Source organism: Dipodomys ordii, unplaced genomic scaffold (assembly GCF_000151885.1).
Source record: "Dipodomys ordii isolate 6190 unplaced genomic scaffold, Dord_2.0 Scaffold2, whole genome shotgun sequence".
NCBI lineage: Eukaryota > Metazoa > Chordata > Mammalia > Rodentia > Heteromyidae > Dipodomys > Dipodomys ordii.
Genome location: NW_012267218.1, coordinates 21535898 through 21558145, shown reverse-complemented (window position 1 = coordinate 21558145; position 22248 = coordinate 21535898). Strand labels below are relative to the sequence as shown.

Sequence of the window (22248 nt, the reverse complement as noted above, 5' to 3'; positions counted from 1 at the left end):
AAATGCCTCCAGTGGTAGAGTACTAACCTTGAGCAAAAAAGGGACAGGCACCAAAATACAAACAATAAATAATAATCATATTGTGAGTTCCTATTTCACCCACTTTGAACTCTCTAAATCAAGGGCTTGTTAGTCACCTCTCCCAACCACACACACACACACACACACACACACACACACACACACACACACACGCATGCACGCGTACGTGCACATGCAGGCCTGTCCCCATAGTGATATCCCTCCTGTCTGTAACTATCACTGAGCTGAGGAACTCAGACCTCTGAATGGCTAGTCTCCAGGTGTTGGGAGTTCAAATCTTGGCACTTCTAGGTACCTAGAAGCTATGTAGCCTGTAAAGCAGGGATTTGGGGACTGAAGGAAGCTGGGGTGCGCAGAGCACTTTTGCAGAGCATGCTTCCAGTAGAAAGCAGGCTCAGCACAGTCTCTGGTTAGGTGTGGTCAGCCACGAGACTGTGCAGCCCTGGGGCCCTTCCCTGCAGGCCTGACTCACTCTTATCCCTTTGGGGCTTATATCCTCCCACCCACACCCAGCCCCTCCCAGGAGGGCCCCCACCCAGGGGTGCCTTGGAGGTTGGTTCCACCTCCCCAGCCTGGCCTGGGGCTCAGACCTTAGCCTGCAGCAACCTGGCCAGCGGGAAGCAGCTTGAGTGAGCAGTAATTGAAATGCAAAATAACATTGTGATTGAGTCTGCAGGCTGTTTATTTATCAGATCAATAGATGGAGCCCTTGAGGGATGGGATGAGAGATGGTATCTTCTAGGGCGACTGAGACCTCTCCAGCCCCCTTCCCACCACTGCCCAGTTCTGGAGGGCCAAGGAGCCAGGAGTGACCCCATCTCTGCACCTCTCCCTCCTGGGCTACTCTTAGCTGTCTCTGGGATCTGTGACATCATCCATTAAAGGGCCTCATTATTTTCTGGTACTGGCTAAACTATGACATGTCATCAATTTTGGATGCATTCTGATTGCCAACACAGTAAAATGTGAAGGAAAAAAAAGCCTATAGTTGATGAAATATGGTATGATGAGAAGGAGTGAAATGAGTAAAGGATTGAATCAATGAATAAATGAGATGGCACAGGAGCTATTTTTCAGAAGCCTCCTGTGTTGGTTAAGGCAACAGGGAGTCAGGCCATGCTCACTGACCCGCACAGAGATGCTGTGGGGCTCCGAAGCCACTGCCAGTAGCCACGGAGGGAGGCTCCAGGACTCGGCCCCGGCCCCTTGCTCTACTCTGCTGCCAGCTTCGATATTCTTCTTTCTCATTGCACATTGATGGTGTGTGTGCTCATGAGCTCAGGACTTGCTGCTGCTGCCCCTAGATAGAGAGGCAGCCCTGACACCAGAAATTTCCTGAGAGGGACTGGCTGGCCTAGGTGCCCATCCTTGGGTCTGTCAGCTGGGCCAGGTTTTGGTGTGGATGGCAACTTCTGAGGGGAATCCCTGTGTGTGTGTGTGTGTGTGTGTGTGTGTGTGTGTGTGTGTGTGTGTGTGTGTATGTGCATGCATGTTCTCACATGTGCATACACACACAGGAGAAAAAGACAGAGACTGAGAGGAGAGAAAGATAGAGGCAAGTACATGGACAGACAGAAAGACAAATAAGTTGAGCTTAGGTACCAGTCCTTGGGAGACAGTGCTAGAGAGTTGGTTTTAGAAGAGCCTGTGGCCAGGTGCCAGTGGTTGGCACCTATAATCCTAGCTACTCAGGAGGCTGAGAGCTGAGGATCGCAGTTCAAAGCCAGCCCAGGGCAGGAAAGTCCGTGAGATTCTAATCTCTAATAAACCACCAGAAAACTGGAAGTGACGCTGTGGCTCAAGTGGTAGAGTGTTCACCTTGAGCTGAAGAACTGAGGGACAGTACCCAGGCACAGAGTTCAAGCCCCATGACCAACAAAAGGGGGGGGGGCTTTGCGTGAATGGTTGAGATGGTTGAGTGGACAAATGCATGGAGGGATGATGGAAGGTGAGAGGGAGTAAGACTGGCCTCCACCAAGTGGGCAACAGTGAGAGTCACAAGGTCCCTCTGCACCTGCATGAAAGCACTTAAGTAAGAGGACCCAGAAGGAAGTTTCCAGAGGCCATCAGTGGCCACTTGTGAGCAGGTAGACTGGGACCTCCTAGCTGTCCTTCCTGCTTGCACGCAGCCTCTCTCCTCTCATTGTGGTGCACACAGCCTGAAAAGTCATGGATAAGAAACCCTGATTGAAAGACACTAATTGCCCATCATTATTTTCCATGCTATCATTTGTGTGGTACAAGATTTCCATCAGTTGTCTGGGTTCAGCCTGGTTTTGGCTAATCTTTCTAATGACAAGATGCTTCATTAGAGATTTCTGCCTGAGCTCTAGCAGTGGTGGAGAGAGGCAGGTCTTAGTACATCCTTCTGGCTGGAAGAGGCCCAAGAGGAAATATTCCAGGAATATTCCCCAGGGGCAAATAACATTTAAAAGTCACCCAGCTAAGAGCCTCAGTGGAAAGGTGGCCTGAGACGGTGGCAGGTAGGTAGTTTCCTATGTCAGTTCATCCTCCAGGATAGGTCCCTGGATTAAGGTGTCTCTAAACTCTAGGCCAGCCCTCCATGTATCCCTTTCAATCAGCCTGGTTTTCTAGAAAGAACTCAGAGCAAGTCATTTCATTCTCCAGGGCTGTGGCTTTCTCAGACAGAAGCACCTCTGAGAACTCGTGATCCAGTAACCCCAGTGTGTATCCCTAGAACGTTATCCACTGTTGAATGATACGTATAAGCAAGGCTTCCATAGCATAGGAATGATTTTTTAAAAAGTTGTCTAGTCTGGCACGGTGGCTCTTTGTCTGTAATCCTAGCACTAGGAAGGCCCAGCACTCCAGCCCTCCAAGCAGACACACGAGTACAAGGTCAGTTGAGGCTACTGGAAGACTTTATTTAAAAAAAAAAAAAAGAACAACAAGACATCTATTAACATAGGCAATGTAAACAATTCAAACTATGTAGGGCAAGGCCTGTTTGAATTGTTGAAAATTTTTTTTACCTATGTATGCTGGTCCTGGAGCTTGAACTCAGGGCTTGGGCACTGTCCTTGAGGGTTTTTTTTGTTTTGTTTTTTGCTGAAGGCTAGCACTCTACCATTTGAGCCACAGCTCTACTTCTGGCGCGCGTGCGCGCGTGTGTGCGTGCGTGTGTGCGTGCGTGTGTGCGTGCGTGCGTGCGTGTGTGGTTAATGGAAGGTAAGAGTCTCACAGATTCTCCTACCTGGGCTTTGACTACAGTCTTCAAATCTCAACCTCCTGAGTAGCTAGGATTATAGGTATGAGTCACTAGCACCCAGCTAAATCAGTAAACATTTTTGAGTAGCTTTTCTTTTTTAAGAGGGTGGTATTGAGGTTTGAACTCAGACCCTTTTGTCTGATAAGACTGGTCCTTTATCACTTAAGCCATGTCCCAGCTCTCCCTCCTACTGGATGTTTTGGAGATGGAGTCTACCAAACTCTTCTGCCCAGGTTGGCCACAAACCATGATCCTTTCGATTTTAGCCTCCTCAATAGCTAGGATTACTGGTATGAAGACCACTCCCACTCCCCTCACCCCCCCCCCTCCATGCAAGGTCTTTCTGACTTTAAGAAAAAAAATGTCCCTACACGTGGGTGGCTTATGCCTATAATCCTAGCTACTCAGGAGGCTGAGATCTGAAGATCGAGGTTCAAAGCCAGCCCAGGCAGGAAGGTCTGTGAGACTCTTATCTCCAATAAACTGCCAGAAAACCAGAATTGGCACTGTGGCTCAAGTGGTAGAGCACTAGTCTTGAGCTGAAGAGCTGAGGGACAGCGCCCAGGCCCAGAGTTCAAGCCCATGACTGACAACAACAACAAAATAAAAAAGAAAAAGAAAAAAAATGTAGCTCAATGGTGGTGGCTCATGCTTATAATCCTAGCTACTGAGGAGGCTGAGATTGGAGGATTGTGGTCAAAACCAGCCCAGGCAGGAAAGTCTGTGAGACTCTTATCTCCAACTAAATCCCCAAAAGCCCAGAAGTAGAGCTGTCAAGTGGTAACTCTAGGCTTGAGCACAACAGTTCAGGGACAGTGCCCAGGCCCTGAGTTCAAGCCAGAGGATCAGCAACCAAAAGGAAAAAAGCAGAGGGGGGGAAGGGGGGGGAGAGCTGGGAATGTGGCTTAGTGGTAGAATGCTTGTCTAGCATGCATGAAACCCTGGGTTCAATTCCTCAGTACCACAGAAACAGAAAGGCCAGACTGGTGCTGTGGCTCAAGTGATAGAGTGCTAGCCTTGAGCAAAAGAAGCTCAGGGACAGTGCCCAGGCCCTGAGTTCAAGCCCCAGGACTGGCAAAAACAACAACAACAAAAAAGGCAAAGGAAGGAAGGAAGGAAAAGAAAGAAAGAGAGAGAGAGAAATTTATATATAACTAATGGCATTTTGTGCACAGAATGGGTTTCGTCCTAATCCTTGGCTCATATAGTCTCATAGCCACACTCACCTCCCTCTCCTCTCTGGCTCTACTCTTTATCTGTCCATGCTCTCAGGGAAACTAGCCTACGCCAGATCTAGGCCTGCAATCCTAGCCACTTAGGACACTGAGATCTAAGGATCCTGGTTCAAAGCCAGCCTGGGCAGGAAAGTCTGAGACTCTCATCTCCAACTAACTACCAGAAAACTGAAGTGGCTCTGAGGTCAAAGTGGTAGAACAATAGCCTTGAGCTAAAGAGCTCAGGCACAGCACCCAGTTCCTATGACTAGCAAAAAAAAAAAAAAGAAGAAAAAGAAAAGAATATGCATCTCATGCTTTTGTTGAAGGCATTAAAGCACTGATTACTAAATAAATAATAATAGTTATTATTATTAGATAGATTCTTACTACATAGCCTAAGCTGGCTATGAACTCAAGATTTTCGGCCTGCAGTGCCCCCCAGGGCTGGGATGTGGGTGTAGGCTCTGTAACTTTGATTTTAGAGGAAGTTTAGGGGTTACTTCCAGGTGCTGGAGGGGATGATTTGAAACAAAGCCCTGCTGCTGAGCCTTGAGGACCATTGGGGTTAGCAAGTTAACTTTGAAATTTACATATGAGTACAAGTTGAAAGGTTCTGAAACCATTTTTCTTCTGTAAAGCAGATTCTCAGTTCTGACTTGCTTTTCTTCTCCTTTCTCTCCCACTTTCTTCTATTTTTGTTTTGTTTTGTTTGTTTTAGACAGGTCTTCCTATATAGCCCAGGGTGACCTTGAATTCAAGATCTTCCTGCTTCAGCCTCCAAAGTTACTGGGTTTGTAGGTACCCATCTCTACACCATTCTCTCTTCCCTTCCTCCTCCTTTCCTTCTCTCCCCCCCTCCTCCCCCAGTACTTAGAATATACCTCAGGGCCAAATTGGTGCTCTCCCGAAATGGTGCAACTCTCTTAGTTTTAGGTTCTTTTTCAGATAGGTCTCCCTTTTTGTCTGGGGCTGGCTTCAGCTCCTACCTTCTACAGTATCTGAGACCAGTAGGTATGTTCTGCCACCAGGCTTGTTTGGATCTTGCTAATTTTTTGCCCCAGGCTGGCCTTGAACTTGATCCTGCATCTCTGCCTCCCAAGTAGCTGAGATTACAGGTCTGAACCACCAATCTCAGTCTATTTATCCTTTCCATTTTCTTGGCTAACCCTTTTTCCCTCCTAGTACATAACAAGTTTCTTCCCAGATTATCCAAAGTTGTGGATCTAAGGACCTTGGAAGGGATTCACCACAAAACTGCCAGCTGCTGGGAGTGGTTTCTTGGGAGACTCACAACCTCAGTACCCACTGAGAGCTGATTTAGGGCCAGCGCTGTTCTAAGCCTTTCCCCCTCATCTGCTCTTGTCACCCAGGACAGCCCTAGGAAGCAGGTGCTGTGATTGGAGAACCGGGAGGTGCAGAGAGGGTGACCTGGCCAATCAGAGTCAACAGTAACATGGAGAATAAGTGGTGAGTCTGATGCCAGCAAGCAGGCTATCAAAAGGGATTCAGCCTGTCCCTGTGCTCAAGGACATGGTCTGGACTGAGCCAGAGGGCTCCATGCTGCTGTTCTGTATGACATGGTCTGGACTGAGAGCCAGAGGGCTCCATGCTGCTGTTCTGTATGACATGGTCTGGACTGAGAGCCAGAGGGCTCCATGGCTGCTGTTCTGTATGACATGGTCTGGACTGAGAGCCAGAGGGCTCCATGCTGCTGTTCTGTATGACCCAGATTCTTGAAAGTAGTAGATTCTTGAAAGTGGAGATCCTACCCCATGGCAGAGAGTCCTCAGGCCAGTCCACTCTTCTATCTTGTGTTAGATTATTTGGACTTTGCCAGAAAAACCACACAGACATCCAGGTACAGAGAACAAAGGTTTATTACCAGGATAGGGGCCGGCAAGACCCCTTCTCACAGGGAGAAGTGAGAAGAAGCACTGGCTATTGTCTGGGGTGACCTATATCACCTAGGAGTTTTAGGGACCAGAAGGGGCTAGGAGGCAGAGACTCTGGTGTGGACGTGTGGGCCAGGGGCTTCATCATGGTGGACCAGGATTTATGGCTGCTGTCCAAATAGTAGATAAGGGGCCCTGCAGCCGCCCAGAGCTGAAGGTCACTCTAAGGGGCTCTTGTTGCCTTATATGGTGGTAGCTGCCCCAGAGAAGTGCCATCCCAAGGTAGAGGGGGGGGTTGGTGGCTGATTATTTACTGCCTACTAAATGGGCCTAGCGCTGTCTAGGAAGGGAGCATGCTAAGCTGTGGAGAAGGGAAGGAGCGTACTAAGCTGTGGGAAGGGCGCTCATGTCACTAACGTTCTGCCTGCTCACTGGCTGGCTATGTCTAGGAACATACATCCTTGGGATTCCAGCCGAGCAATTGATCATGATCTCTTGCTGATACCCGGGAATTTATCTCCTCTAGAGGTCTGAGGCAAACTAGTTCAACAGTTTGGATTTCATTCAGAACTTTCCAAATTCTTCTGGTCATCAGGTCAGGAAAATCTTCAATCCATGTTCAGCGGGGAGAGAGCTCCTCACCCCTACCCCATGAGAAGGCTGGGGGCAGGGCAGGGTAGGGGCTAGAGAGAGTCACAAGGTGGTGACACTGAAGCCCGGGCTGGCTCTTGCTGAGCTCCAGTTACCACGGATCAAAGGGAATGAGCCTCAAGGGCCTTCGACCATTGACTTTGCTCTTGCAAAGGCTGAGGTGGGTGTCTGTCCCCCCTCCTCCCACTAAGCGTCAATAGTCATTGATCCAGTTGGGAACTGGGCCCCAGACAGCCCCAGTCAGTGGCTCCCTCCTCCCAGAGCTGCCTCTCTCCCCAAACAACATACTTGCAGCCACCTCTGAGATGCTAAGGGCCAGAGTCTCAGGTCCTGGTGACATCTCCCAGCCTCCCAACTTTCCCGCTCATCCTCAGACTCCACCCATGGAAACCTCTACACTCACAGCCCTTGGTGTTCTCCCAGATCTTCCCTGCCATCAGCCCCTCTCTTTTGGGACTCATTGGATCCTTTTGCCTGGCCCTCCACACCTGTGCCCTTGTCCATTTTCTTCTGACCTCCTATAGCTAAGTCAGAGGTTCTCAAATGAGGGCAGTTTAAGTTCCAGGGGACACCCTTGGCCATGTCTGAGAAAGGTTTTGGTTGGCGTGTCTGGATCCTGGTTGATATATACTGGTATGGAGGGGGTAGAAGCCAAGGATACTCTTTTTTTTTGGGGGGGGGACTTGAACTCTGGGCTTGGGCACCATCCTTGTGCTCTTCAGCTGAAGGTGAGCGCTCTACTGCTTGAGCCACAGCCACTACTTCCTGTTTTCTGGTGGTTTATTGGAGATAAGAGTCTCACATGGACTTTCCTGCCCTGGGCTGGCTTTGAACCGTGATCCTCAGATCTCAGCCTTCTGAGTAGCTAGGATTACAGATGTGAGCCACCAGCACCCAGCCTCAAGGATACTCTTGAACATTCTGTGAGGCAAAGGATTGCCTAAGACTGGCTCAGGCCAAAACATCAGTTGTGCAAAGAGGCTGGGAACCTAGAGCCTAGGTCTCAGCTGCTTCTTCTTTCTTCTGTTTCATGACAGTACCCGGGCTTGAACTTGGGGCCCTGATGCTTGGCTTTTTCACTCAAGGCTGGCACCCTATCACTTGAACTACAGCTCTACTTCTTACTTTCTGCTGGTTAATTGGAGATAAGAGTCTCCTGGATTTGCTCCTGCTCCTGACTTCAAACTGCCATCCTCAGATCTCAGCCTCCTGAATAGCTAGGATTATAGGCTTAAACCACCCAGGCCCAGCCCAAATATGGAACTTTTTAAGCACCAAGAAGACACCACACAAATCTGATCATTTAGGTATACAAACTGTCTTATGCACAAGATTATTAAAGGTATTTTTATAGGGCTGAGAGTGGTACAGCTCTTGCCTGGCAAATGTGACACTCTGGGTTCAAATCCCCTACCTTAAAAAAAATTACCTCTAGGCTATGTGTATAAGGTGTGTATGAAATGCATTTGTGATAGAGTTGAGGCCTATCTCTAAGATATCTCATTTGTGTATGCAATATCCCATAATCTGAAAAAAAAAACAATCCCAAACACTTCATAGGGAATACTCAAGCTGTGATTCATTATCTGCTTTTGGGTGGTGGGGGGGGGAGAAAAAGCAATACTTGATCAGATCTTGAGTGTGCAGGGAAAGCCTCTGAGGATGTCTGCAGGCCCAGGGCAAATTGGAAAGGATGTACATAGTTGTGTGTAAATGCCTTAAATTCCTACCATTCTCAACACATCCTCTCCTCCTCCTAGAAATGAACGGAGGCCAACTATATCAGTCCTACTCACACCCCTGCTCTGTGTACCTGAGCTGGTCCTGACAGGCCTGCAAGGCCTCCTCTTCTACCTGGAGCAGCTGAACTTGCTGAGTTCATTACCGCCTGCAGCCATCACAATGTGGTGTCTGTCTCCACTCTAGTGCTACATCACATCCTGAATGCAAAGCACAGGGGACACTGGGGACTTCTTCCTTCCTTTGACCCAGTGGCTGCCATCTAACCTGTTATTCACCTTCTACTTCCCATTGGCTACTTCTCATCGTTCTGTGATAGGATCTTTGTTGCTGTTGTTTTTATTTTATTTTATGTTGGCACCAGGGCTTAAATTAAGGGCATTGAACTCTCATTTTTTTGTTCACCGCTGGGATTCTACTACTTGAGCCACACCTCCAGTTTGACATTTTGCTGGTTAGTTGGAGAGATGGCATCTCTTGGACTTTTCTGTCCAAAGTGTCTTCAAACAGATCCTTACTAGGTAGCTAGATTACAGTCCTAAGCCCCTGTGCTCGACTAGTTTTTTGTTTTTGTTTTTGTTTTAGAACTCAGAGCCGGGGTGCTGTCCCTGAGCTACTTTTACTCAAGGCTAGTGCTATATTACTTTGAGCTACAGTACCGCTTCCCATTTTCTGGTGGTTAGTTGGACATAAGACTCTCATGGACTTTCCTGTCCAGACTGGCTTTCAACTTACATCCTCAGATCTCAACCTCCTGAGTAGCTAGAATGACAGAAGTGAGCCACCAGCACCCAGGTGGACTAGGTTTTTGTATTTAGTTATTTATCTTTGTTGCAATACTGGGGCTTGGGTGCCTGGACACATTCCCTGAGCTTTTATGTCAGCCACAGCTCCACTTCTGATTTTTGGATGGTCAATTAGAGATAAGAGTGTCACTGACGCTCAGGAAAGTCCTCCTGAGACTCTTAACTCCAATTAATCATTCAAAAACCAAAAGTGGCACTGTGGCTCAAAGTGGTATAGAGCTAGCCTTGAGTAAAAGAGCTTAGGGATAGAGCCCAGGCCCTGAGTTCAAGCCTTACAACTGACTATATATATATATTGCAAGCTGGCATCAGTGGCGCATGCCTGTAATCCTAACTACTCAGGAGGCTGAGATCTAAAGATTGTGGTTCAAAGCCAACCTGGGCAGAAAAGTCTATGAGATGCTTATCTCCAATAAACTACTTAGAAGAAGCTGGAAGTAGCACTGTGGCTCAAGTGTTAATGCTGGCCTTGAGCACAAAGAGACTCGAGGACAATGTCTAGTCCCTGAGTTCAAGCCCCAGGACTGGCAAAAGAATAATAATAATAATAAGTTTACAGCCTGAAGCTATGCATCTTCCTTCCAATTTGTCCATGAAAGAACAATGTTGTAGAAATCAGACTCCCTGAGACCCCAGAGGGTCTGACCTCTTCAGTAGCTTTCTTTGCCCTCCTGGTATATCAAGTAAGGCAGCCAAGAATGGCCCTGTGTCTCCAAAGTTCTCTTACATGATAAGAAGTCAAGACAGTCATGACAGTGAGGACCTGGGGTCTGTTGAAGGCCATCAGATATTGGCTGCATTTGAAGGGTTTTACACAGAGGGCAGAGGGTGGGTTTGAAGTCAGGCAAGAGCCTAGAACTGCAATCAGACTGTGTTGATTGGTGCCTCGTTTTACTCATCACTGGAGTAAACTGAACAAGCGCTGAGCTCCAGCCTGTCTCTTCAGTAAAGTGGAGCTAAGAAGTGTGTAGGAGACAGGGAAAGCATTAAATAAGATGTTATAAAGGAAAATCCAGTGTGTGCAGCTGGGGCTGAAAGGATAATGGCTGCTACTACCCAGCCTTAGAACAGATGTGTGTGTGTGTGTGTGTGTGTGTGTGTGCGCGTGTGTGCGTGTGTGCGTGCGTGCGTGTGTGCACACACACACACACAATGAACTAGATGAGCCTGGAAGAACCCAGTAAAGAAGCTGTGGCTTCTTCCAGTATATATAAAGTAGGACTTGGCAGGGCACAATAGGGTGCCCCCCCATCAAGGTCTTTCTACAAGGTCTTTTCTGAGGCTCTATGCATTTTTAGTTGTTCATTGTTGGACATTTAAGACAGAGCCTAATCTTGAGACGTTGGGCTCTGCTTGTCTGCTTTTTGGTCAGGTTGACTCTTAGCACCCAGTAGATGTTGATTGCCCTTTCAAAAGGGATTCCTTTCAACACTTTAATAATACAGAAATGAGAACGCTTAGCTGGGAGAATGCTGAGCCAGGTGTGGTGCATGCCCATAACCCGCACATTCTGAAGGTGGAAACAGGAGGATTATGAATTCAAGGCCAACCTGGGCTCTATAGCAAGTCTTTGGTATAAAAAGTAAATAAACAGCAAAGAAATGACATCATTTGAACCCATCACCCCCCAGCTGGGATTCAGGCATTAAATTAGCAGGTGTTTCTCCTGCAAACTAAAGGAGGCCAAGATCCATTTGCTTAGCCCTGGAGGAGGAGAAGAACAAACACTGGGTCCTTCGAGATCAAGAAGGAAGGGACAAGAGAGGAAACCAAGGGTTGGAGACACAATCACTACCCATCAGTATGTCCATCAAGGTTAGCTGAGCTGTGGGGCTGAGAAGGCAGTTGGGCCACCTACCCACAACTGGAATAGACCCGGTCTTCGACTTGCTTCCTGGGGTTGATGCTTCTCATACCTCTAGGGACAGAGCTGGTGCACACAGGGCATATAGTACATGCCAACTAAATCATAGCAGTTGCTCAGGACGGTTTATGTTATGTGTATCTTGTGAAATCTTTCCCTTTGGGGAAACCTGGAGAAGATTGGTTGAAGCCAAAGAAAGGGGAGCTCTGCCAGCAGAACTTTACAGCAGGCCTGGCATGATCCTGTGAAGAGTAGAACATTAGAGGATGTGGTTAGCTGTTCTATGTCATGGTAGGGCATTGGGGAGGGGGGAGTTGAGAGGTGCACCCCTGCCTGGTCAGTCAAATTCTGACAGATGATGGATATCTTGCCAGACTGATGGCACTTCCCAGGGCCACACCACTGACGTCTGGAGAGAAGGTGGGTGCTTTGCCTAGGGAGAGGTCAGGGCACCAGCCTGATATGTTAAAGGACCTGGAGAAGACCCTCAATGGGAAAACCCTTTGTCAATTCAGAGGATCCCAGGGGGCTTCTGAAATACTCCATTTGAAACAGAAGAGACCCAGAGCCTCCGTCCTCACACACTATATTCCAGGACATTGTAAACTGGAGGGCCAGTCTTTCAGTATCAGGCAGCTACTGGTTATTCTGGACATGTTCGCATTCAAATAAGGGACAACCTTAGGAGATGTGTTGTCCATGAACTTACCAATGGGAGCAAGGTCGGTAGAGACCCCTATACCAGAAGTTTTGTTTTTTTTGCCAGTCCTGGGGGTCGGCACTGATCCTGAGCCTCTTTTGCTAAAGGCTAGGGCTCTACTACTTGAGCCACAGCACCAATTCCAGTTTTTTCTGTTTATGTGGTACTGAGGAATTGAACCCAGGTCTGCATGCATGTGAGGCAAGCCACTCTACCACTAAGCCACATTCCCAGCCCTATGCTAGAAGATTTAACAGATAACTTTGAGGTCTTGGGATGTGGCCAAGGACTTTGATGTAAGGTGGATTTTGTAGTCTATTGAGGTAGCCCCTTTGCCAGGGAGTATCCAGACTTTTCTCTAGGGGGCTGCCTAGAAAAGACAGTGCTGGTGGCTCACGCCTATAATCCTAGCTACTCAAGAGGCTGAGATCTGAGGATCATGATTCAAAGCCAGCCCAGGCCGGAAAGTTCATCAGACTCTTATCTCCAAATAATCACTAGAAAACTGGAAGTGGTGCTGTGGCTCAAGTGGTAGAGCTCTAGCCTTGAGCTGAAGAGCTCAGTGACATCACCCAAACCCAGAGTTCAAGACCACAACACAGACACAGATACAGACATACACACAGAGGGAAAAAAAGAAAAGATAGTGCTGACAAGAAAGCAGTCATTATCTCTGAGTAATGTTGGAGGTAGAATCCTGGTAGCTCCATGGTGGTCCCTCCTACATTGAGATTTTGGCTTTCTTTTTTGTTTGTTTTGTTTGGTGCACTGGACAGAACCCTGGAGTTGGCTTGGCAGGCATCCAAGATCTTTCCCTTTCCTCTTTTTTTTTTTTTTGTCGGTCGTGGGGCTTGAACTCTGGGCCTGGGACAGTGGTCCCTCAGCTCTTCAGCTCAAGGATAGCATCTAACACTTGAGCTACAGTGCCACTTCCGGTTTTCTGGTAGTTTTTATTGAAGATAAGAGTTTCACGGACTTTCCTGCCCGGGCTGGCTTTGAACCGTGATCCTCAGATCTCAGCCTCCTGAGTAGCTAGGATTACAGGCGTGAGCCACCACCGCCTGGCTCCCTTTCCTCTTTTACCTGTCCCTTGGGCATAAGCATCATCTTCCTCTTGCTCCCTTCACAGAGCAATAGAGAGAGTGGGGCCACCTGTGGCTGGACCCCAGGCCTCCTGACTCAGATCCCAATCTAGCCTGCAGTGCAGGGAGCAGCTGTGCTCTCCTGAACACAGCTCAGCGCCCTGCTGGGAGCTCAGCCATTCTGCATCTTCAGGCTGAGGGAGGCCCAGGTCCCCACTTGGACCTGGGGATATGGGAGCTGGGATATGGGAGGGACATATCCTGGCTGCCTTCCCTGCTACCCTACACGGCTCTGGGAGGAGAGGCTTCCCATTCTTGGAAACTTGCGATTTTCTGGCCATGACCCGCCATATTGGTGAGGCTGTTTTGCTTTCCTGGTGAAGCAAGGAGGTTCCAGGCTAAGAAACTTCAGGTTAAGGGCTGCAGGTGTAGCTGAATGTTAAAGCCTTGGAGTTTGAGACCAGCCTAGGCAACTAGACCTTACCACAGATGGGAAGGGAAGAGAGGTGTACACAAGCAGGGACGGGATGGGCAGCCTGCCTTTAGCATTCTGCTGGATGCACAGTCTTGGTGGTAGGTGGGTTGGGTGGGAGCCAGGGGCTAGGAAGGAAAATGAGAGGGGGAAGGGTCAGGGAGCTATAAGCCATCTGATAAGCAGTCCTGGGCCTGGGGCAAAACCCAAGGGCTACCAATCTGGGTTGTAACTTTCCCTCACACTGTCTCTCGTGCATGGGTCTGATGACTTGACCTCCTTAGTCCCAGTGTTGCTGAAGGAAAGGAACCAGGAAAGCACTAAGCTTGGGCTGGTCTCACCGCCCAGCAGAGTCCTTATCATGGACAGCTGTTACTGTGCACTGAGTCCTTATAGCTGGGTTCCTGATGCAGGGCTGGACACATTGGGACAGTTATATTGTAGCCACTACATTGTAATTACTGGGCAGGAAGTTGGCCAAACATTGGGGCTGAAGAGTTGTCATCTTGTGTCCTCCACAGGCTAGCACTTTGCTAAGTGAGAGATGTGTGACTTGAGCTGGGGAGCTGGTGGCTCATACCTGGAACCCTAACTATTCAGAAGGCTGAAATTGGAGGATGGTAGTTCAAAACCAGCCGGGGCAGTTAACTCCGTGAGCCTTTTATTTATTTATTTTTCTCATTAAACACCAAAAATAAAATAGAATAAAAAAATACTAGAAGTGAAGCCATGGCTTTGCCTTAAGTGATAGAGTGAGAAAGCTAGGGGACAAGACACAGACACAGACATACACACAGACACAGACGTACACACAGACACAGACACAGACATACACACAGACACACACACAATAAATAAAGCAAAACAAAACAAACAGCAGTGTCTAGGAGAACTCAGAAGTTTGCAGAAACCTGCTGTGGGCTGCACCAAGCAGACCACCACTGCATCTCAGCAGACATTAGCTGGCGCCCCGCCTACCAGACCCTCCCACCTTGACTCCCCTGCTCTCTGTCCACAGGCTGCTCAACCGGATGTCCGCAGACGACCGGCTCCTGGGCTCCAGTTGCAGCTCTTTCATCAAGACGGAGCCGTCCAGTCCGTCCTCGGGCATTGATGCCCTCAGCCACCACAGCCCCAGCGGCTCGTCCGACGCCAGCGGTGGGTTTGGCATGGCCCTAGGCACTCACGCCAATGGTCTGGACTCGCCACCCATGTTCGCAGGTGCAGGGCTGGGAGGCCCTGCCTGCCGCAAGGGCTACGAGGACTGTGCCAGCGGCATCATGGAGGACTCGGCCATCAAGTGCGAGTACATGCTCAACGCCATCCCCAAGCGCCTGTGTCTCGTGTGCGGGGACATTGCCTCCGGCTACCACTACGGCGTGGCCTCCTGCGAGGCTTGCAAGGCCTTCTTCAAGAGAACCATCCAAGGTGCGTGGTGGTGGGCCGAGCAGTGGCTGGGTGCAGGTGTGGGGGGGGCGGTGCTTCCAATGGGGTCAACTCAGGTCTGGGCGTCCAGGAAACAGATTCTCCTTTGCTATCACTCAAAGTTCCCCTGTATACGATTCTGGGACTTTTTCAACAGTTGCGGGCACCTGTCTTTACCGGAGCTCAGAAATGCATGACAATCCACACTCGTGCCTAGCCCTAGGGGTCTGTCACCTGTACAGTGGCCAAATGCGTGCCCTGCAGAAAGCTTATTTTTCTGGGGCGAGAGGAAGCATTATTTGCTTTGCCCCAGTGTAAGTCTATTGGCAGTGTTGAAGTTGCTAGGAAAGCACTTCGCCCTACCTTACCCTTTGAGCCACACCTCCAGCTCTTTTTTTTTTCCAGTCCTGGGGCTTGAACTCAGGGCCTGGCTGCCATCTCTTTCTTGCTCAAGGCAAGCAATCTACCACTTGAGCCCCAGTGCCACTTTCAGTTTTCTGGTGATTAATTGTAGGTAAGAGTCTCGTGGACCTTCCTGCCTGGGCTGGCTTTGAAACACAATCCTCATATCTCAGCCTCCTGAGTAGGTAGGATTACAGTCATGAGCCTGTGGCTCTCCACCAGCCCCCAGTTTTTATCTTCTTTAATTGCACAGGTTCGTGACTATTTTGCCTTGTTGAAGGCTCTAGGCTTGTTCTCTAGGTTATAGGAACTAGCCTTGTTGTGTTCCTATTGTGGCCTATCTTTAGGCCATTTAAAAATATATTTGCATATCAGTCCTGCCACTGCCTTTTCCTGAGGGCCCTAGAGTGATTCCTTCTGCTAAAGCGTGCACGGCTTCCTGCGATTCTGCAGGTTCAGTTGGGGGTAATGGTCCATCGGACATCACAGGGCTGTTTCAGAGTTCACTGTGCAGAAAGGCTGCTTGGTTATTATTGGAGCAGGTCTAGGGCACCTCCACACACTCAGCCAGCCTAGCTCCTGAATGACTACTAAGCACCAAGCAGTGTTCTAATTGCAGGTGACAGTACTACACAATCGAGCTGGGCACAGAGCTGGAGGAAACCCTGGAGGCTCAGTTGTACCCCATTGGATCCCTCCATGGCTCAGCCATGGTCCCTAGAGGTCCTCTCTTCTCCCTCTGTGCCATTTGCCTTTTGGAAGAAGAGGCTGGGCATCCCTGGGATGATTTTGTTTATTATTGGCTAAAACTTGTTTCTTTTTTGCCAGTACTGGGGCTTGAACTCAGAGCCTAGGCACTGTCCCTGAGCTTCTTTTGCTCAAGGCTATCACTCTACCATTTGAGCCACAGCGCCACTTCTGGCTTTGTTTTTTTTGGTCGGTCATGGGGCTTGAACTCTGGGCTTGGGAACTGTCCCTGCACTCTTCAGCTCAAGGCGAACACTCTACAGCTTGAGCCACAGCTCCACTTCTGGTTTTCTAGTGGTTTATTGGAGATAAGAGTCTCACGTGGACTTTCCTGCCCTGGGCTGGCTTTGAACCATGATCCTCAGATCTCAGCTCCTGAGTAGCTAGGATTATAGGTATGAGTACAGGTGCCTGGCGACTTCTGACTTTTTCAGTTCCTGTGGTACTGAGGAAGCAAACCCTGAGCTTCAAACATGCTAGGCAAGCACTCTACCACTAAGCCACATTCCTAGTCCTGGTTAAAATTTCTTCAAATGAACAATCTATTAAGCTAGTTGAGGGCATTAGAATTGGACATGCTTTAAAAAAGAATTGGAAGTCAGGTGCTGGTAGCTTATGCTAGTAATCCTACCTACTCAAGAGTCTGAAATCTGAGGATCAAAGTTCAAAGCCTTCCCTGGCAGTCAAATCTGTGAGCCTCTTATCTCAAATTAACCACCAAAAAACAAGAACAAAAACATCTGAAAGTGAAGGTGTGGCTCAAGTGGTAGAGTGCTACTAGCCTTGAGCAAAAAAGCTAAGGAGCAGTGCCCAGGCCAGTACTGGCTTGGGCTATCCAGAATTAGACCTGGGTTACCTTCTGGGTCAGAGGGTTCTTGCTGGGCTTGCTGGCTCAGTTTCTCATTTCAGTTGCTTCATCTGTAAAGTGAGACATTGTTCTTAAATCATCTAGAGACCCTGTCAGAAGATAGAGGGAATTAATACACAGACAGACACACACACACTTACCTAGAGTATTGTCTGGGGCCTAGGAAGTGCTAAAAATGAATGTTTACAATGATTACTTTCACCTTAATACCACTTAAGACTCTGTTACGAAGATAACACAATTCGATCTTACAGAAAAAGAAGCTTTTATAATCTACATATCTTTAAATCAGTGCAATTATTATTTTCTTTCTTTCTCTCTTTCTCTCTCTCCCTCCCTCCCTCCCTTTCTCTCTCTTTCTCTCTTTCTTTCTTTATCTCTCTCTCTCTCTTGCTTTCTTGCTTTCTTTTTGTTTGTCATGGGGGCTGAACTCTGGGCCTGGATGCTGTCCCTCAGCTCTTCAGCTCAAGGCTAGCGCTCTACCACTTGAGCCACAGCGCCACTTCCGGCTTTTTTTCTGCTTATGTGGTGCTGAGGGCCTCATGCTCATGAGCCAGGCATTCTACCATGGAACCAACTTCCCAGTCCAACAATTAATATTTTCATCTAATAAGATTTAGATAATCTTACCTATTTTAGTTATGAATATTGACTGAATCTCTAAAAATATGGTAAAGGATGGGGGTATTGCTCAAGTGGTAAAGTACCTGCTTAGCAAGGTACTAAGCATGAAGTGCTGAGTTCAAAGCTCCAGTAAAAATTCAAACGTGGTGAAAGAGGAAAAGCAACTTTTACTAACCCCCCAGACCTTAGTTTCATTATCTCTCCTGGAAGGAATCCTAGTCCCAGCTTTACCTAGTAAATATTTATTTAGCTTCTTCTGTATTCACTTTGTGTTAGCCTCGAGGGCATCCAGGAATGCATCCTGGGCTGGGTCAGCTTTTCTTTTTCTTCAGCAGTGGAGATGGGTCCCAGGGCCTGGTGAATGTTAGTTACCTGCCAGCCTTCCATTGTCTGCACCTTCAGGAGGCCCTGGCATCTTCAGTAAAACACATTATGGCAATTTTTTTTTTTTGTCAGCATGGGACTTGAACTCTGGGCCTGGCACTGTCCTTGAGCTCTTCAGCTCAAGACTAGCACTACCACTTGAACCACAGCACCACTTCTGTTTTTTTGGTGGTTAATTGGAGATAAGAGTCTCACAGACTTTCCTGCCCAGGCTGGCTTTGAACCGGGATCCTCAGATCTCAGCCTCCTGAGTAGCTAGGATTACAGGTGTGAGCAGCCATCGCCCAGCTCATATGATAGCAATCCTGTTTCCTGTCTCAGCAAGACTGAGACCCCCTTAGAAATGATTGTGTAAATCAATTAATATTTGACCACATGAAATATTTTAACCAATTTAAGTCACTGAAACAACTCCCCCCCCCATCCAAATTGGTGAGTTTTCATTATTTTAAACAATCTACAAGATCAGTGTTTAGAAAATTGCAATTAAGAAGACAATCAGATTTTTTTTTTCTTTTCCAAACTGCTCTTCAATGGGGCTGGAACATTCTAGAGCCCATTTTTCTGGAAGCACTGGCTGCTGTTTGTAGACTCATAGCCCCTGCTGCTCCCTCACTGGAGCCCAGGCTAGCTGAGAATGTTCTGAGCCAGTTTGGAGTCTGAAGGAAAGATGTGTAAATAGTCTTAATTATTTTCTACCAAGAAGAGGATACTGATCTCTTCGTAGAATTATTAGACAAACAGGCTTGTTACCAGCAAGAGCCTGTCCTTCAGACCAAGGAAAGCAAGCTTGAAGGCAGATAGACTGCTCAGGTATTTACAGTTTACTTTTTGATTTTGTTCTAACAGATTTAAAAAAAAATTTGTTCTTTTTAAATGTCATTGTAGAACATTTGGAAAACCAAAAACCAGAAGTATACAGCTAGAAAAAAAAAAGACCTATGTTAGAACCACTAGAGACAAGTTAAGCCAGGTGCTAGTGACTCACACCTATAATCCTAGCTACTCAAGAGGCTGAGGTCTTCAGGTCAGGGTTCAAAGCCAGGTGGGGCAGAAAAGTACAGGAGACTCTTATCTTCCAGTTAATCACCAGGAAACTGTAAGTGGCACTGTGGCTCAAAGTGGTGGAGAGCTAGCTTTAAGCAAAAGAGCTCAGGGATAGGGCTTAAGCCCTGAGTTCAAGTCTCACAACTGACCCCCAAGACAGTCTAAGAAATGAAAAATGAGTTAGCATTGAGTCTTGCTTTGTGTAAGGTACAGAAGACAGAATGGGGTCATGGATGCTGTTCCCAAAAAGCTGGATTGCCATGGTTAGTGATCCTGAGTCTATGTGTACAATCAGGGACCAAACTGGGAGGACATTTAGCTCTCTCCCCTCCCCTCCACTGAGGTACACTCTCAAGCCCCCAGGCCATTAAAAAAAAGTTTCTCATATATAAAATGTATTAGTCTTGGGAGGATCTATTCCCCAGTGTATGGAAAGAAAGGCTCTGGAAACCATACTAGCTCCCATCCTACCTCAGGTGTTTCTTTCTTTCTTTTTCTTTTTCACGAGTACTGGGGCATGAACCTAGGGCCTTGGTCCTTGGTGGTCTCCCTTGGCTTTTTCTGTTCACAGCGGTCACTTTACCACTTTAGCCATGCCTCCAGTCCCAGTTTTTGACAGGTTCACTGGAGATAAGTGTCTGGTGGACTTGCCTGCCCAGGCTATCTCTGAACTGAGATTGTCAGATATCAGCTTCCGGAGTGGTTAGGATTATAGGTGTGAGTCATCAGAGTCTGGTTCTTGTGTCTTGAGCCTGCTCAACCCAGCAGTTATAGGAGCATGTGGAGAATATTTACATTGCAGAAACAAGTATGTCATGGAAGAACAGACCGTAGGGTGAAAGGCCTTAGTCCATCCTCCTCAGATTGGCTAAGCTGGGTGCTAGCCCAGTGTAGGCAGGGTGGGAGGGGAGGCTGGGGAATGGGAAAGATGTACCAATCACTCCTATGGCTCACTGCTGGCTTTTGTGAATCAAGTAGGGTTGGGAGACCACCACCCTTATTAATTTACAAATTGTCTCTTGATTACTTTGAATACAGAGTTGTTACAAACTGGTTGTCTTGTGACCAAGAGTAAAACTATCAGCCCTCTACAGTTCCCACTCTTCTGCAAGGCAGAATATGCCCTCAACTTTGTGGGGCTCACAATCAGCCCCTAGTTACCTGTGAAGTATTTATACCTATTCCACCCAGTTCTGTGGTCTGATCCAGAATTTCTCCTCAGTGCTTGGAGGTGTGGCTGTGGGACCCAGATCAGAGGTGCTCACAAATTTAGGCATTGTCCAATGTACGGGACATAATGGCTCCAGGTAAAGCAGAGAGACTAGAATTTGATTGAATTTACTAGCATATCTAAAGGAGAAAATGGCTTTTCTACAGGGATTGGTCAGCCCTTGAGGCAGAGAGAAAGGTAGATTTAGGCAAAGGTACTACCGTACCCTAGAAAAGGGACTTGTGGCCTAGGGACAACCTGATGACTATTAAGCATTCCCTTTTCTGGTGAGCATCTTTCTGATTATGACTAGGTCCTCCTGTAGGTTTCCTGCAAGTGGTAAACTTACTGCTCTGAAACAGGTCTGATTTCTCCTGGTATTTGTACTGGCATCTCTGGGCTTAGACATCAGGCTCCTGAACTTGGGCAATGGACATCTGTCTCAGTGAGGGGGAGTCTCTGCCATGTCTGGCAGAATCTGGTAGGGGGGGGCAATGCAGTGATTTGGCCCCCTGAGGAGCCACTTTGGGATTTTCCCATCTGTACCGAATCCTTGACCTCTCATTCTGAGCAGTGACTGCTCCAGCTTCAAATGGAGACTCCCTTACCTTGTCTCTCTTCTCCCTGAAGTTGCACCTGCTGACTCCATTGTTATTGCTTAAAGAAGCCTGCCTACCCCAGGCATAGCTGTTTGCCTCCACCTTCTCCCCAGAGATTCTCTCACCATTTTCCCTTTTTTCCTCCTGTACTTTCTAGCCTCCTTTTTCCCTTCCTTCAGTTTTGTTTTAGTTGGTTTTGGTTTTGTTTTGTTTTTTGGTACCAGTGCTGAGACTTGAACTGGGGGCCTGGGTGTTGCTCCTTAGCGTTTTGGCTCAAGGCTGGTACTCTACCACTTGAATTACAGCTCCACTTCTAGCTTTTTGCTAGTTAATTGGAGATAAGAGTCTCACGGACTTTAATGCTCCAGCTGGCTGTGATTTGTGATCTTCAGATCTCAGGCTCCTGAGTAGCTAGGACTACAGGCAGGAGTCACTGGTGCCTGGTCTGTGCGACCCTGTTTATTTAAGAGTGCTGGGGATATGACTCAACGATAGAGCACCTGCTTAGGATGAGTCTTGGATTCAATCCTTAACACCACAGAGTAAATGCTGGACTGTGAGGAGGGTGAAGTGGGATTCCACCCCTCCCTGACTCAGGAGAGAGGGCCAGCTTCCCTGGCTGTGTCTAGGGAAGAAACTCTTCAAGTACCTCCTGGATGTGTGACTTAAGACAAAGAGGAGCAAGTGAGGCAGAGTCCTGGCACAGTTTTCCCTCTACTCACCTGGGACCCGGATGTAGCCCTGGAAGGAAAGTCCCTAAGGAACCTGGTTGGGCATGATTGATGGGTCATTCTGCCTTGGACCACCTCCAGGCCTTTTGTCCTGGAGAACTAGGCTGGCTGGCTGGCGCATCCCAAGGGATCCAAGTCAATGTGATGGAGACAAAGCCCAGGCGGGTGGTAGGAGCGAGATCTGGTTCTGATCCCAGACCAGTGAGTCACCAGCTGCTGACCTTGGCCAGGAACTGAGGTCCCTGAGGTTCTCTAGCCTCAGTTTCCTCCTGTGTGAAGAGACACTCCACCCAACAAAAGTATAGCTGTCTGAAGGGCACTGAGGGATCAGGGAGAGCAGCTCACAGTCCCTCTTTGGAGACATTGGCAGGGTACAAGTCAGCATGGGGTTGGTGTGTGAGCCAGGTCCCTGATCAACAATCTCAACTTTTGGGGCTGGGAAGGTGGCTCAGTGGTAGAGAGCTTGCCTTGCATGCTGGAGGCCCTGGGTTCGATTCCTCAGCACCACATAAGCAA

At 48.1% G+C, this 22248-nt stretch overlaps 1 protein-coding gene across 1 annotated transcript in view; it reads left to right on the top strand.

Annotated features, from left to right (window-relative positions):
• Positions 1-22248, top strand: part of Esrrb (estrogen-related receptor beta) — a 114545-nt gene that overhangs the window by 39044 nt on the left and 53253 nt on the right. Inside the window, exon 2 of the mRNA XM_013012373.1 lies at positions 14714-15123. Within this exon, the coding sequence (XP_012867827.1) occupies positions 14714-15123 (410 nt within the window). The remainder of the gene's footprint in view (positions 1-14713; positions 15124-22248) is intronic.